At 48.9% G+C, this 16505-nt stretch overlaps 1 protein-coding gene across 5 annotated transcripts in view; it reads left to right on the forward strand.

Moving 5' to 3' along the window:
• The first annotated feature begins 1233 nt into the window (after positions 1–1233).
• PRKD1 (protein kinase D1) overlaps positions 1234–16505 on the forward strand; it is a 307098-nt gene continuing 291826 nt past the window's right edge. For 4 of the 5 annotated variants that reach the window (XR_005598150.1, XR_005598151.1, XR_005598152.1 and 1 more), the window contains exon 1: positions 1234–1756. Coding sequence is in view for 2 of the 5 variants with exons in the window: in XM_039537712.1 (XP_039393646.1) it covers positions 1565–1756 (192 nt within the window). In the remaining 3 variants the exon portion in view is untranslated. The remainder of the gene's footprint in view (positions 1757–16505) is intronic. The other variant, XM_039537711.1, reaches the window with a different exon arrangement.

Genomic DNA, 16505 nt, shown 5'->3' on the forward strand with positions numbered 1-16505 from the left:
AGGTGGAAATAAAACCCAGTTCTTTAAACAGCAGACCCAGATAAACAGTACCCTAATAACACATCCAGTTTAAAACGGTACATAAATGTTGACAATGGTTAGAAAAAAAAGTTTTGAAAAATGTTTGACGAGCTCTGCTTATTAAACGCATGTTATTACACACCGTCATGCCTAGAAGCCATAAGAATAATTAAGAGACACTAATTTGGTATTCAGGCTATTCAAAGTTCACTTCCAAAGCTCATTTCCAAGGGGAGATCAGTACTGATAACTTAGGTTAAGTGTCACCTGCAATTGGCCTTAACTGTATGGAGGCATAGTCAAACAGATGTCACGTGCATTGTGCTTTAAAGTTAGAAAGCCTGCCTGATCTTTGTGTCCGAGTTCCCACTTAGCAACTGACAACGCAGACTGTACGTTTCCTAGAGGGGAAGTTATTGTAGGGACGAGGATGGGCTGGATTCCCCCCTCTCCCCTACAAATAAATCACCGAGGAGGAGCAGCCTGAGCTAGTGGCACAACAGCAGCCAGCAGGGAACAGCCAGCTCCCCTCCCCCGGCCCTGGTGCCATCTACCACCTCCCTCCCCCGTCAGTGTGTGGCTGGCTCCTGGGGGGACTGGCTCCGCTGGAAGGGAACGCGTGCGACAGGCGGTAGGAGCTGGTGACAGGGTTGAGCTCCTACTTTCATGCAAATCTGCCCTCCCTCGCAAGCCAACGCTTGCGGCCCCCCCAGCCCGGGAGAGCTCGCTCCGCTGCCACAGAGCAACCCCCAAGCTTCCCCGACCTTCTTCGCGCTCTGCCTCCGGGCGCCGTAGCCTCTGCCCCCCGGGCAGCAGCGGGAGCAGCGGAGCGGCCAGGATGAAGGCGGCTTTGAAGGTACTGCGCCCGGGATGGGGATGCTCGTGGACCAGCCAGGCGCTCTCCCGCCTTGGGAGAGCCGGCTCGGGGCGGGGAGCGCCGGGAGGAGGCTGAGAGCGGGAGGAGGCGGGAGGTGCGGACTGGACTCCTGGTGACCCGGGAGAGAAGCGGGAAGCGGAGAACTTGGCGCCGCGGGGTGGGGTTGGGGCTTGAATGGCGAAACGACGTGGTCCAAGGGCCCCTCCTCGCCGGGGGTGGGGGTGAGATCTCGGGGTGGGGGCTTGAGGGGGGCGGGCACCGCAGCCCCCTCCGGGCACTTGGGAGCTGGGCCGGCTGCTGCTCCGGCGGCCGCCGTGTGGTGGCTCATGGCTGCGCTGCCTCCTCCCTCCCGCTGGGCTCGCAGCGTGCGGCGCGCTGACCGCCGCCTTCAGTCCGCAGCCAGAGCCAGCAGCGGCGGCGGCACCTCGGCTGGGCTGGGCTCCCCCCTCGCTCTGGGCGTCTCGCCGCCTTTTCCTGTCTGCCTCCGATTCCTCCCCCCCCCCCGCCATTTTCACCCGGGAGCCGCGCCGGGGCTTCCCGGGCACTCGGCGGGGGGATTTGCACCGCGCCTGGGGCTCCCACCAACTTTTCACGCGGCTGTCTCTCTCTCTGCCTCTCCCTCCCCCCTCCCGCCGCCCCTGCTGCTGCGCCTGCGGGAAGTTTTCCATGAGCGCCCCTCCGGTGATCCGGCCGCCCAGCCCTTTGCAGCCGGCGGCGGGGGCTGCTCCCGGCGGCGGCATCTCCTTTCACCTCCAGATCGGGCTGAGCCGGGAGCCGGTGCTGCTGCTGCAGGACTGCTCGGGGGAATTCAGCCTGGCGCACGTCCGGGAAATGGCTTGCTCCATCGTGGACCAAAAGGTAAGAGGGGACCCAGAGGCGGAGCTCCCGCCCCAAACTCAGCTCTCGCCCTCGGAACTTCCCTGCTGCCCAGCTGGTCCCCCGCCGCCCGGGGGGTCTCGGCTCCGGGATGAATGCAGCGATCGCGGGGAGAGACTCGCTCCTGCTCGCGCTGGCCCCGTTCTCCCCGGCTTGCCCCGTGCATTAGTTGTGCAAGTCTCGCTTGGGACGCCGGCTAGTTTGCTGCTCGAATGGCTCAGTCGCCATGCGGGCAGGGCCCGGTTTACAAGCCTCCTCTCCATCAGTGCGCTTTGGAGGGATGGGAGGGGAGGGGAGGAAGCTGGTGGAGGTGGGGGCTCTTGGGGGGGCTGGCACAATAACTTCCTCCAGTGTTACTCCCTCCCAGCCCCGGTGGCAGAGGAAACTTTCCACTTTACAAAGCGGGAACCAAGCCAGTGGGTAGCGTTTCACGCGCTCTCCTTCCCAGGCAGGCCATGTCCAGCAGTCCAGGCGCCCTCTGTCCCCTTGCGCTCTGTGCCATTTGATGCAGGCTTTAACCTTGCGAGCTGATACACTTGTCATGTATTATGTGGCACTTTAATGCGGGGCAGCTGGCGTCTCCAGAGGACCGGGGGCGATTTTTTTCTGCAGCTGGGCGGTAACATGATAGGGAGGGTAAACCGCAAAGATCTATTGCCCTAGTTCCCCGTCAAACGCTGTCAACAGCCTAACAAGCTCTTTAGCGCTTATGAAACGCTTGGCTTTTTAAAAGCATTTTGGGGACAAATTGAGCTGGGTGAAAACGGAAGTGATGGTAAGTGGCAGGCGCCAGTCTGTGCAGTACAAAGGGATGTGGGGTAGAGGGGGGTCGCTGGAATGAGCTGGTGCTGAATTTCAGCTTTGGGAATTGGCAGGTGACCTCTGTGTAAAATGAGGCTAATTGAATCGCTCCCTGTCAACAGCCCTGCTGATTTCTGTAGTTGTAGAACCACTGACTAGCTGAAGTTCTGTGTAGAATGCTGAGCAGAAATCTTTGTCCCAGGAAGATATGAAGTGACAAACTTTGTAAAGATGACACAGATTTGCTTGGTTTGCTTTTCATTTGGAATTCTGGTATATTTATTAGTCAACCTGAAATCTAGTAAACTTCACAAAATGACATAAAACTAGTTTCAGGTGTTACATCTGCCCTTGGCTCCCTCCATCTCCCCTTCATTGGTAAACCCACCTAAATTGGCAATCACATATTTTCAAAATAATATTTTTCTCTCTCTTCTGTTGGAGTGGGAAAGGTGACTCCGACTATAGAGGGGAAAATGATGAGACATGGTGCAGTCAGATACTCTTTCAGTTTGTTTATTTTGGGTAAGGAAACCATTTCTCTCTATTTTTTTTCATTATAAGGATCTCAGGTATAATAAGTAAAAGAATTTCAGGCAGCGGTGTGTGCATGTTTTTAAGTTGATGGTCTCACTTTAAGTCTTGGTGTAAATCAGACAAAGTTTCCTTAAATATGGTGAACTTTTCCATTTTGTTTATTACAGTGTATTTAATAAAGGTAGTTTCAAAATAGTTTGAACATGTCAGAATAGATTTTAAAATACCTACTTTTAAAATACATTTTAAGAAGAGGTTATTTGTTTTGATGTGCACACTTCTTTAATTTCAATATGGAAAACATCCTTTTGTATAATATTACAGTGTCTATTTTCAAAGCTAGACAGAAGCAGATTGCTTTCTATATAGAAGGCAGACTTGAAGTACTTTTATCCATTCGACCATTCATAACTTATTGTACGGGAAATAATGGAAACGTACCTAGATCACTGCATCCATTGTTCATAGTTTTTTGCCCAGACTAGCATATTTATTTAATCTGTTTGAAGTATCCTAGTGTGCGGTATTTTGTGTCTGCAACATTATTTCACAACATTAGTATGTTGCCTAAAGAAGGACTACTAATTTAAATAAATTGGCTCTCATGTCTGATATACTGTTTTTACTAAGAACTGGCATGAAAATCTTAAACAGTTATATTTAGTAACTGTAACATAACTTCATTTGAAAAAGAAATAGGAGTTTTTCTTTATGGTGTCCTCAACTGTGGATCTCTCTCATTCCCATGGTCTATCAGAGCCCCAGTTTGTTGTTCAGGAGATGCTGCAAAGGTCATCTGTTTTCCCAGGCTTTGCAGGGAGAGAAGAGCTTGAGGGAGCGGTATGGTTGAAGAAAGGTAGTTTTGTTGCTGGTGGCTTACATCTTTTTGGTAAAGAGTAATTTATAAATTATTTGTACTGGGGGAAATTTCCCACCCTACAAAAACCTACATGGCATAACTTTATTTGCATAAGTAGTCTCATTATATGCAATTTTATTTGCATAAGTAAAGTTACTCTTTATTGTAATTATATGTAGGATTGAGGCCTTAGTTTTTATCTTTTAAAAGATTGCACAAGCATCTTGAGCTACTGGGTAGAATATTTCAATATGTATGACTAAATTAAATATGTCTTCTTCTGTTATCATAAAGTTAGTTTACAAATATCTGAAGCTGATGGCTGTATACATGCTGAAAGCACACTAGCATCAGTGACTACAGTGTCAACATCTTGCAGTTGATTATACAATAATTCTGAGATTCTTTCAGTTAAGAAAGAAATGAAGAAGCGATAATAAAGGCTAATCTAGCAAAGAACAATTCATCCTTTTATGGAGTAAGTGTCCCCTCAGCTCTTTATTTTCTGTATATTTTTATTCTGAACTATTTTATGCTCAAGAGCTTGAAAGAAATTTGTTTTGTTTTTGTTAAGAGCATGTTTTCCTGTTACCTTACCACATGCTTGTTATTTTTGGAAGAGTATAGCACTGTAACTTGTCTAAATTTTAAGCACTTGCTTACTTTTTGATATTACAGGAAATTGTAACTTGCTTGTCAAGGTTAAGAAGGAAATTTCACGGAAATGACTGTTGTACTGAAACATCACACTGTTCTCAAGTACTTTTGTGCCTGTAAAGTAGGTACTTACTACCTACCAGGCAAGTACTATGTTTTATGTAATCTGTTCCAAATTTGTACCATTAGGCATTAGACTGGGATCCAGGAGGTGCAATTTAAATTAATTTAATTATTCATTTTTGGTTGCCATATTAGACTGTAAAACTCTGCTCTCCCTCTTTTATGGTGATCATAAACTCACTCTAGCTATAGGGTTGCTCACATATGTCTCTCCTAGATTAGACCACGATCCTGCAGGAAAGTCTGTGCAGACAGACCCTGTGCCTGTACAGAGTCTCACTGAAGTCAGTGCAGCATTGCAAGAATGCAGAGGTTCACTTGTGTTGGGTATCGCTGCAAGACTGGTACCTTTGCCCCGATCCTGTAAAGATTTATGCATGTTTAACTTTATGCACTGTAAGTAGCACTATTAAAGTAAATGAAACCTCTCCCAGTGCATGATATTAAGCACATGCTTGTAGGATTAGGCCCATGTAGGTTATGGATTGTGTGCATGAATATGTGAGTAATGATAGTAACTGAAATATAAAGATTAAGGTGCTTTTACTTTGTAAGAGAATATGGTTACATTAGCAACTAATAATGTGAATGACATGGGTAGTGAAGGGAAAGAAAAAGATTGTTGTTAAAAGTGTATTGTTCTGTGTTGGCCACAAAAAGCGCCATTGCATGAGTTTCAGAGTAGCAGCCGTGTTAGTCTGTATCTGCAGAAAGAACAGGAGTACTTGTGGCACCTTAGAGAGTAACAAATTTATTTGAGCACAGGGGCGGCTCTAGGCACCAGCAAAACAAGCTGGTGCCTAGGGCGGCAAAATCTAGGGGGCGGCAAAAGGCTGGGGCCCCAGCTCATCCTGCCGCTGCGAGCCGAGGAGCGGCCTGTCCCCTGGGGGGGGGGGGGCAGGCTGGGCCGGCGGACCTGCCGCAGTCATGCCTGCGGGAGGTCCACCGGAGCCCCGGGACGACTGGACCTGCCGCAGGCATGACTGCGGAGGGGGCGCTCGTCCCGCGGCTCAGCTGGACCTCCCGCAGGCATGACTGCGGCAGCTCAAGCGGAGCCGCCGGACCCGCGAACCGTCCGCAGCCGCGGGAGGTCCAGCCGAGCCATGCGGGACCAGCGGTCCCTCTGCAGTCATGCCCGCGGGAGGTCCGCTGCTCCCGCGGCTCCGGGGCGCCTCCCGCGCATGACTGCTTGGGGCGGCCAAAAAGGTAGAGCCGCCCCGTTTGAGCATAAGCTTTTGTGGGCTACAGCCCACTTCATTGAATGCATAAATTTGTTAGTCTCTAGGGTGCCACAAGTACTCCTGTTCTTATTGCATGAGTATCATCCTGAGATAGTTATATGGAGGGGGGAACATGTTGACCTTTTATCAACACTTTCTCAGCAGGGTGCAATGGTACATGTCAATTGGCAGCATGAACTCAAACATCTCTGAATTTGTTAAGAACTGCTCTGAAGCTGACTAAATTGAATCCCCTTGAATGTATGTGATTCATAGCTAGAACCACTAAAACAAAATTCTTCGGGATTGTTCCTGTGGGGTTATTTGTTCTTCATCTGAGGTGGAGTAAAATTGTCAAAGTGGTGATATAATTGAAAAGGAGTGAGAATTACCAGAAAATGTCAGCACTTAACTTTTAGAATATCTCTGCCATAAGACTGAAAATATTGGAAAATAAAAGTTTTGTTGTCTGTAGACACAGAACTTGAATTATCGTCCTTTTGAGGTTTAGCTGACCACAATAGAATGCTTCTTCAGGCTGAGATTTAAGGGAAAGCATGTAGCAAAATACGGCAAGACTATACTTCTTAGTTATTCTAATCTACCTAATCAGGAAATATCTTCACAATTTTCTTCTAAATTTTTTCTTAATGTTTTGGCAGTCATTAAGAAAGTAAGAATATCTTATTTTGTGCCACACACTGATAAATACAATGGGGGGAAAAAGCTAAATTTTATACAAGTTTTCTAATTATCTGAAAGTATTTGTTTCTGTTAGTATCTAATGTGTTGTGGTAGTGTGCTGTTGTACCGAGCTTCTTTGATTTAGACAATTCATATATTATTGCTAATAAAAATGCAGCTAATTGGTGGGTTAGTCATAGAATGTATTGTCATTTTACAAGCTTTCAATCCTCAAATGAATACATTATTTAGTTCTCTGACGTGAAGACATGGATTTTTATGAGGTATAACCATTAATATTTTAGCATCAAACACTGTCTGGCTTGTCTTTTTTCTCTGTGGATGCTATAGGTAGCAGTAGACTGATGGGCGCAACTATTGGGACCCAGTCTTGTCTCTTTCCAGGCCCACAGCGTTGACATTCCTCAAGCTCATGTGATAGGCTGTGGATGAATATTCCAGAGAGCTCAGCAGTCATGATGTGTGCCTTGTGTGTTTCAAAGTGGTCTTTGTGTGACCACTACACTCAGTGATGAGCTGCCAAATTTTTAACAACGGGTTCCCTCCTCCCCCCCCCTCCGGGGGGGGGGGTTGTGCCCCATCCAACCCCTCATGTTCCTTGACACACACACTCCGAGACCCCTGACCCATCCCCCCTTCCCTGTCCCCTGACTGCCCCTTGCCGCCCCACCCAACCCCTCCTCTCATTCTCAATGGCCCCCCAGAACCCCTACCCCATAGAACTACCCCTTCTCTCTGTCCCTGAGTGCCCCCACCACCTCATCCAACCCTGCTCTTTCCTGACTGCTCCCCCAGACCCTTGCCCCCATTCAATCCGCCTGTTCCCTGCCCTCTAACCCCCCCCACCCCCAAACTCCCCTACCCTCTCTCCAACACCCCCTCCCTGCCCCCTTACCGGACTGCCTGGATGTGGCTGGGCCAGGACAGGAGTCGCGCGGCCGGAGCCGGAGGATGCGGAGGGAGCCCGGCGGCCGGAGCCAGGTGGCTGGCCGGGTGGAGCCAGGGAGGGCTGCGGCCAGAGCTGGAGCTGGGCAGCCGGGGCCGCCGCCACGCCCAGACCCGCGCTGCCGGAGCCCGGGCCCCTGGCAAAACAGCAGGGGCGGCTGGAGCCACGGGGCCAGGCCGGGCTGGAGGTGGGGGGCCGTGTCCAGAGCCGGGCATCCCGAGAGGTGGGGGCACGGCAGGGCCGGGGGGGTGCGGCCGGAGCCGGGCGGCGGGGGCGGGGGTCGGGGACTGGAGGGGGCAGGCAGGCCGCGAACGCGGGGGACGCGGCCAGGAGGGTCGGGCGGGGACCCAGGGGCGGGCAGGGCCGCGGGGGATGCGGCCAGGAGGGTCGGGCGGGACCCGGGGCGGGTGGCCGGGCAGGGTCGCGGCCGGGAACGCGGGAGGGGACGCGCCAGGGAGGCCGGTGAGGGTCGGGCGGGACCCGGGCCGGGGCCGGGCAGGGCCGGGAACGCGGGGAGGACGCGCCAGGAGGGTCGGGCAGGGCCGCGGGGGTGCAGCCAGGGAGGGTCGGGCGGGGACCCGGGGGCGGGTGGCCGGGCAGGGTCGCGGCCGGGAACGCTGGGGACGCGGCCAGGAGGCCGGTGAGGGTCGGGCGGGACCCGGGCCGGGCAGGGCCGCGAACGCGGGCCGGGCAGGGCCGCTGGGGATGAGGCCAGGAGGGTTGGGCGGGACCCGGGGGCGGTGGCCGGGCAGGGCTGCGCCGGGAACGCGGGGACGCGCCAGGAGGCCGGTGAGGCTCGGGCGGGGACCCGGGCCGGGCTGGGCAAGGTCGCGCCGGGAACGCTGGGGACGCGCCAGGAGGGTCGGGCGGGGACCCGGGACAGTAGGTGGGGCAGGGCGGGGGTGCGGCCGAGCCGGGCGGCCGGGAGGGGTTCGGGGGAGTCGGGGACTCGGGGCCGGGCAGGGTCGCGGCCGGGGAGGCGGGGACGGGCCACAGCCAGGGACCGGCGGGGGCACACGCCCCCCTAGTTTCCTACCTTAGGGTCGTCTTCCTGGGCCGGGGAAGCCTGCCTGCTTCTCAGCCCTCCCAGGCTTCCCGCGCGAACAGCTGATTCGCGGGAAGCCGTGGGGGAGGAGAAGCAAGAAGGAGATTCACGGCAGGAGGTGGAGGCAGAATTCGCAACTGTTCGCGCGAACTGTTTGCTAAAATTAGACGCCGGACAGAGAACTTTAGCAAGCGGTTCGCTGTCCGGCGTCTAATTTTAGCAAACGGTTCGCGCGAACCGTTGCGAACCGTCTGCAGCTCACCCCTGACTACGCTGCCTCATGTTGTATTACTTCTGCTTCTGGGATGAGTAATCTGTGTGAGTGATATATGTGAGCCCTCAACTGGCCAGAATTTGGGTACAGCTAAAGCTACAGGAGTGTTAATTTGTGTCTGTTGTTGTTAAAAAGTGAAGAGAGACAGATTTCGGCCTTTGTGTGCCATAAAACTTTATTCGCAGAGCCTTATAAATATAACCAGTTACAGCTTTGCAGTATTACTGAATTTTCACAATAAAGAATGTTGTAATTTTACAAACAGACCATTTAGTAACAGAAAAATGGAAACAAAATAAAACAAAGGTAGAGATGTATTGCAGCCAGAATAATGCACCCATATACACTTTGATGTTGACATTTGCTGTTAGCAACAGGCATCTGAGTAGTAACAGACTGGACCTGGACACTTCTCATGATTTCCTGAACCCAGGTACCCCACTTCCCATGGACATATGATAAACATAATTAGCTGCAGAAAGTTACCTGCTTACGGTCTTCCTGGCTATCTTTGGTCAGGGGCACCTAATATGGCCCTAACATAGTTAGCCACCGTTCTCTAATCCATGACCTGAATGGGGAAAAGGGGCTTTTATCTAAGGAAAAATTTAATATTAAAAAGTGCTTTCCCTTGTCTGCAAGCGTTTTCAAACAGCCCCAGAAAACACATGAGGTTTATTTGTTCCACTCTGCATAAACCATCCTAAAGTAAACAAGAGTTTGACAGTAATCAAAGAAATCCCGTCGGGAGTGAAGGAAGTGAGGTTAGTAGAGAGACAGACAGAGAATTGCTTCTTTGTCTTATCTTTTAATTGCAGTGAAGGACATATACTCAGAATCAAGAGGATTTTCCCCTCTGCAAACAAAACTCATAGCCTTCCACTGAGCATGCAAGCAGGAGGGATGCCTATGTTTGCTACACATTAGGGCAGTGGTCCCCAAACTTTTGAGGGTTGTGCAGTCCCTTACCCCTGTCTGCGACCCCCTTCCCAAGCTGGGAGTGGGGCCATGGCTTGGCTTGGGGTGGGGTGTGGGGGGGAGCGTGGACAGGGTAAGGGGACCGAGACTGGGGCCACAGCTATGGGTGAGTCTGAGGCCTGCCTCGGGGCAAGGGTGGGAACAGAGCCGCAGCCAGGCTGTGGTGGGGGCCAGTAGCTGGGCCCACGGCCAGGTGCGGCTCTCCTCCCTGCCTTGCCTCCAGCCTCAGAGTCATGGCCATTGCTGAGGCTGGGGACGGGGCCATGTGCGCGTGGGGCCATGAGCTGGGAACATGGCTAGAGGGTGAACCGGAGCACAGCTGGGGGTGGGGAGGGGCTGGGTAGTGCTCCCTCCCCACCCCCGGGGGGCTGGCCCAGGCCCCCCACTCCCTTCAGGTGGTCCTCCATGCCCCCCTAGGGGGGTGTGCCCTACACTTTGGGAACCTCTGCATTAGGATATACCTACACACCTTATCTTGTTCTATAGACGAAGGAATGGATATTCCACTCACCTACACATCTGTATTCTCTGGGACCTTTAAACAGAGACAGACAGGTAACAAAGCATTAAATCCCCAGTATGACAATTTCCTGCAATATCCTTGGAAGGCCTTATTGTATTAAGGTGGGCAGGGATTGTATGTAATTTCCCTAGGAGCAAGATGTGACAGATGTGAGACCTGGGACATGTGAAGGAGTTTAAGAGACTACATTGAGTTGTTCCAGATAAGTATGAACTTTCTAGGACAGTAAGTGGATTTCCTGGGGAATTCCAAGGGAGTAGCTAATGCAAATTCCACATCTCTGATTATGCAAAAACCAAGCCTTTTGAAGCCATGCCTTGAGGAGAGGCCAACTGCCTGCTCATTCCCTATTATGGAAGGCAGAATCAAAGACCCAGGCTGTATAAAGATATGGCTGAGCTGCCCAAACTTAATTCTGGTTCCTGATCTAAAGATTTAATTTGAACGTTTAAGCACAGGAAAAAACACAATTTTGGGGTTTAGAAGACTGACATCTACCAGAATCCTATGTTGGAGTTGGAGGTGGTCTTTGGTAAGCTTTTTAGCATGTGTGTAGGTTCATTTATTGTTTTTATATGCTTTCTCTGTAATGCTTTTATTTTAAGGATAAAGGTGCTAGATTGGAAGGAGCTGTGTGGTAACTTAACTGCTGGCAATACATAGGGTTGCACTGCTGACCGGGCTGCTAAAAGTCTGGCTGGCGACCCAGCAGGGCCAAGGCAGGCTCCTTGCCTGCCCTGGCTCCATGTGGCTCCCAGGTGCAGGGGCGGCCATGGGGCTCCGCATGCTGCCCCCACGCTGACCGCCAGCTTCGCAGCTTCCATTGGCTGGCAGCATTCAGAGCCTCTGGCCCCTCCGCCTAGGAGCCGGACATCCAGGATGCTTCCGGGAGCTGCCTGAGTCCACACCCCAACACCCTGCCCCAGCCCTGAACCCACTCCTGCACTCCAAATTCATCGGCCCTAGCCTGGAGACCCCTCCTGCACTCCAAGCCCCCTCATCCCCAGCACCCATCCCAGAGCCTGTGCCCACAGCCAGAGCCCTCACCTTCTCCCACACTTGTCAAGGTTTCTTTCCCCCACTTTGAACTTTAGAATACAAATGTGGGGACTGCATGAACACTTCTAAGCTTAATTCCTAGTTTAGATCTGGTAACGCTGCCACCAGCCAGAAATCAGTGTCTGGCACACTTTCTGTCCCCCCAAAACCTTCCCTGGGGAACACAGATCCAAACCCCTTGGATCTTAAAACAAGGAGAAATTAACCATCCCCCATCACCAGTCCCTGGTGAGTTCAGACCCAATCCCCTTGGATCTTAAAACAAAGAAAAATCAATCAGGTTCTTAAAAAAGAAAGCTTTTAATTAAAGGAAGAAAAGGTAAAAATTATCTCTGTAAAATCAGGATGGAAAATGCTTTACAGGGTACTTAGATTCATATAGCCCAGAGGAAACCCCCTCTAGCCTCAGGTTCAAAGTTACAGCAAACAGAGGTAAAAATCCTTCAGCAAAAAGAAGCATTTACAAGTTGAGAAAACAAAAATAAAACTAATCCGCCTTGCCTGGCTACTTACAAGTTTGAAACATGAGAGACTGATTCAGAAAGATTTGGAGAGCCTGGATTGATGTCCCGTCCCTCTCAGTCCCGAGAACGAACAACAACCAAAACAAAGAGCACAAACAAAAGACTTCCCTCCACCAAGATTTGAAAGTATCTTGTCCCCTTATTGGTCCTATGGTCAGGTGTCAGCCAGGTTTACTGAGCTTCTTAACCCTTTACAGGTAAAAGAGACATTAACCCTTAACTATCTGTTTATGACAACACTCCTGCCACAGCCCCCTGAACCCCTCATTTCTGGCTCACCCCGGAGCCTGCACCCCCAGCCGGAGCCCTCGCCCCCTCCCGCATCCCAACCTCCTGCCCCAGCCTGGTGAAAGTGAGTGAGGGTGGGGGAAAGCGAGCAATAGAGAAAGGGGAGATGGAGTGAGTGGGGGGTGGGGCCTTGCAGAAGGGGTGGAGCCTCGGGGTTAGGGTGGGGGAAAGGTGTTCGGTTTTGTGTGATTAAAAAGTTGGCAATGCTAGCCAGGGCCGCCGGGGGGGCGCAAGTGGGGCAATGTGCCCCAGGCCCTGCAGGGGCCCCACGAGCCCTGGCCTGGCAGCGGTCCGGGTCTTCGGCAGGGGACCCTTTAGTGCTGCTGAGCGACTGAAGGGCCCCCTGCTGCCGAAATGCCACCGAAGACCCGGACCGCTGCCGGGTGAGTACAAGCACCTCAGCTCCCCCGCTTTGCCCCAGGCCCCCTGAATCCTCTGGGCGGCCCTGACCCTAGCAATACACTGGTCGTAGCCCAGAGAGAAAGCAAAGCACATGCCGCCTTTTAGGCAGACTGGTTTGCTGGGGATATTGCAGTGTAGGGGAGGGAGCTCTGCAGCCTTAAAACCCCTGGTCAGAAGGGAATGAGATGTACGTCTCCACCCACCCGAGGTGACTCTGGGAACTGGAAACCTTTTAGGGGGTGCCTTTACGCGACCATGGAGCGGGAATACAGGTACAGTTATCCTGAAATTGTGACACCCTAAATGAACTTTCTGATCTAACTTGAGCCTTTCATTCAGAATCTCTTGCTCCCTTCTGTGTACCTCCTGAATAAACAACCTACCTAGCCTTTTTTTTCCCCCTGCTGCATGAAGTACTTCATCACATATAGGGCCTTTTTTTCCCTCATACAAAAGAGATATGCTGAGTCATCATCTGAGACTACTATCACATGAAATATATGGCAGAATGCAGGTAAAATAGAGCCAGAGACATATACCATTCTCCCCCAAGGAGTTCAGTCACAAATTTAATTAATGAATTTTTTTTAAACGAGCGTCAGCAGCAGGAAGCATGTCATCTGGAATGGTGGCCAAAGTATGAAGAAGCATACGAATGTTTAGCATATCTGGCACATAAATACTTTGCAATGCAGGCTACAAAAGACCCATGCAAGCGCCTGTTCTTGCTTTCTGGTGACATTGTAAATAAGAAGCGGGAAGTATTATCTCCTGTAAATGTAAACAAATGTGTTTGTCTTAGTAATTGGCTGAATGAGAAGTAGGATTGTGTGGACTTGTAGGCTGTAAAGTTTTGCATTGTTTTGTTTTTTGAGTGCAGTTGTGTAACTAAAAATCTACATTTCTTAGTTGCACTTTCATGATAAAGAGATTGCACTATAGTACTTGTATGAGGTGAATTGAAATATACTGTTTCTTTTATCATTTTTATAGTGCAAATATTTGTAATAAAAATTAATACAAAGTGAGCAGTGTAGACTTTGTATTCTGTGTTGTAATTGAAATCAATATATTTGAAAATGTAGAAAAACTTCCAAAATATTTAATAAATTTCAATTGGTATTCGATTGTTTAACAATGCAACTAAAACTGATTAATCAGGATTCATTTTTTAATTGCAATTAATTTTTTTGCGTTAATCGCATGAGTTAACTGTGATTAATCGACAGTCCTAATAATAATAATTTCAGTGTGAGTTAATTTGATAACAGAATCTCAGCTCGATGCAGACTTCTATTGCTTGTTCTATGACTGCCTCCAGTTTCCTATACTGAAATCCCATTGACCCTGCTGGGAATTCCACGTTCTTAATATTAAAGAGATCCAGGCTATGGAGAACTTCACAGAGAATTTTGCCTATAGTTTCCATATGATGATGAAGTTAGAAGTAGAGTATATAATGAGGGGCAATGCAACCAGATTAAAAAAGACTGGCATTACTTAGGAGACTTGCTCATGTGATGCTAAATGCAATTAAATGTAGAAAGGTTTATGATTATTATTATATACTAGGGATGAGGAACCTATCACCAGCAGATAGAAGATGATCTGGGGATTATCTCAGAAAAATAATGGAACTAAGGGGCAATCATTATAAAGACAAACAATATACAAGATTTTATTGGTGGTCTGATAGATTGTAAAACTCTCACTATATGAGTCATTGGTTAGACTCCCATCTGTGGAACTGCATGCAGTAGTGGTCATTGAACCATATCAGGGAAGTTATTTCCTTGAAGATAGTGCATTTAGATCAATAAAAACATTTGAAGAGCTTAATTTATAAAATAAGATTAAAAGGTGTTGTGCTTGGACTTGCTGAAAAAGTGGCAGCTGAGGTGACTTAGTACGTCACTTAATAGATGAGCAAGTGACTTCTAGATTTATTTTTAGAGAAGGAAAAAATTAAGGGGTAAGTGTGTGTGTGTGTGTATATATATGTGGGGAGAAAGATGAAGTTAAGCTTAAGAGTGAAAGACTGCAATATTAGGCTATGTGATCCTTCCTAGTTTTTATGAGAATATGATAATTTGACCTTATGTCCTCTAAAATGTGAATGATACCTGGGTATGTTTTCTTGCATGAGTTCTAATATGTTTCTGTTACTTTGAAAAATCAATAATAATTCTGAAAAATCTTAGCAAAAATGGAGTAAAGAGGGAAGCAATGTTCATCACAGAATGTTAAGTTACTTGTTGTCACATAGTGTGAGTAACCTCTAATGTCAATTTTTTGCCACTTAGTTGACACTGGACATATATTGGTGTTGGAATGATGTAATGCTGCCTTTTTCTGGCCTTATTAAGATCTGGAGGATTCAGGTATAGAATCACAGAAATATAGGACTAGAAGCAGCCTCAGTAAGTCATCTATTCCTGCCCCCCATGCCAAGGAAGGATCAAATACACCTAGACCATCCCTGACTCATAGACTTTAAGGCCAGAAGGGACCATTGTGATCATCTAGTTTAACCTCCTGCACAACGCAGGCCACAGAATCTCACCCACCCACTCCTGTAACAAACCTCTAACCTATGTCTGAGTTACTGAAGTCCTCAAATCGTGGTTTAAAGATCTCAAGGTGCAGAGAATCCTCCAGCAAGTGACCCGTGCTCCACACTGCAGAGGAAGGCAAAAAACCTCCAGGACCTCTACCCTGGAGAAAAATTCCTTCCCGACCCCAAATACGGCGATCAGTTAAACCCTGAGCATCTGGGCAAGACTCACCAGCTAGCTCTCAGGAAACAATACTCTGTAGTAACTCAGATTCCACCTCATCTAACATCCCATCACAGACTATTGGGCATATTTACCTGCTAATAATCAAAGATGAATTAATTGCCAAAATTAGGGTATCTCATCATACCATCCCCTCCATAACCGTATCAAGCTTAGTCTTGAAGCCAGATCTGTCTTTTGCCCCCACTACTCCCCTGGGAAGGCTGTTCCAGAACTTCAGTCCTCTAATGGTTGGAAACCTTCATCTAATTTAAAATCTAAACTTCCTAGTGTCCAGTTTATATCCATTGGTTCTTGTGTCCACATTGGTACTAAGCTTAAATATTTCCTCTCCCTCCCTGATATTTATCCCTCTGATATATTTATAAAGAGCAATCGTATCTCCCCTCAGCCTTCTTTTGGTTAGGCTAAACAAGCCAAGCTCTTTGAGTCTCTGTTCATAAGACAGGTTTTCCATTCCTAGGATCATCCTAGTAGCCCTTCTTTGCACCTGTTCCAGTTTGAATTCATCCTTCTTAAACATGGGAGACCAGAACTGCACACAGTATTCCAGATGAGGCCTCACCAGTGCCATGTATAATGGTACTAACACTTCCTTATCTTTACTGGAAATACCTCACCTGATGCATCCCAAGACAGATGTTTGTCTAACTTATTTCATAAACCTCAAATGAAAGACATTCCATAACCTCCCTGGGAACCCTATTCCAGTGCTTAATTATCCTTACAGTTAGAAAGTTTTTCCTAATATCTAACCTAAATCTTCTTTGGTGCAGATTCAACTGATTACTTCTTGTCCTACCTTCAGTGAAGAACAACTGATAACTGATCTCTTTATAGCAACCCTTAACATATTTGAAGACTGTTATCAGGTCCCTTTTCAGTCTTCTTTTTTCAAGACTAAACATACCTATTTTTTTTAACTTTTCCTCATAGGGTCATATTTTCTAAACCTTTTATCATTTCTATAGCTCTCCTTTGGATGCTTTCCA

This window comes from Mauremys reevesii, linkage group 4 (genome assembly GCF_016161935.1).
Source record: "Mauremys reevesii isolate NIE-2019 linkage group 4, ASM1616193v1, whole genome shotgun sequence".
In the NCBI taxonomy this organism is placed as follows: Eukaryota; Metazoa; Chordata; order Testudines; family Geoemydidae; genus Mauremys; species Mauremys reevesii.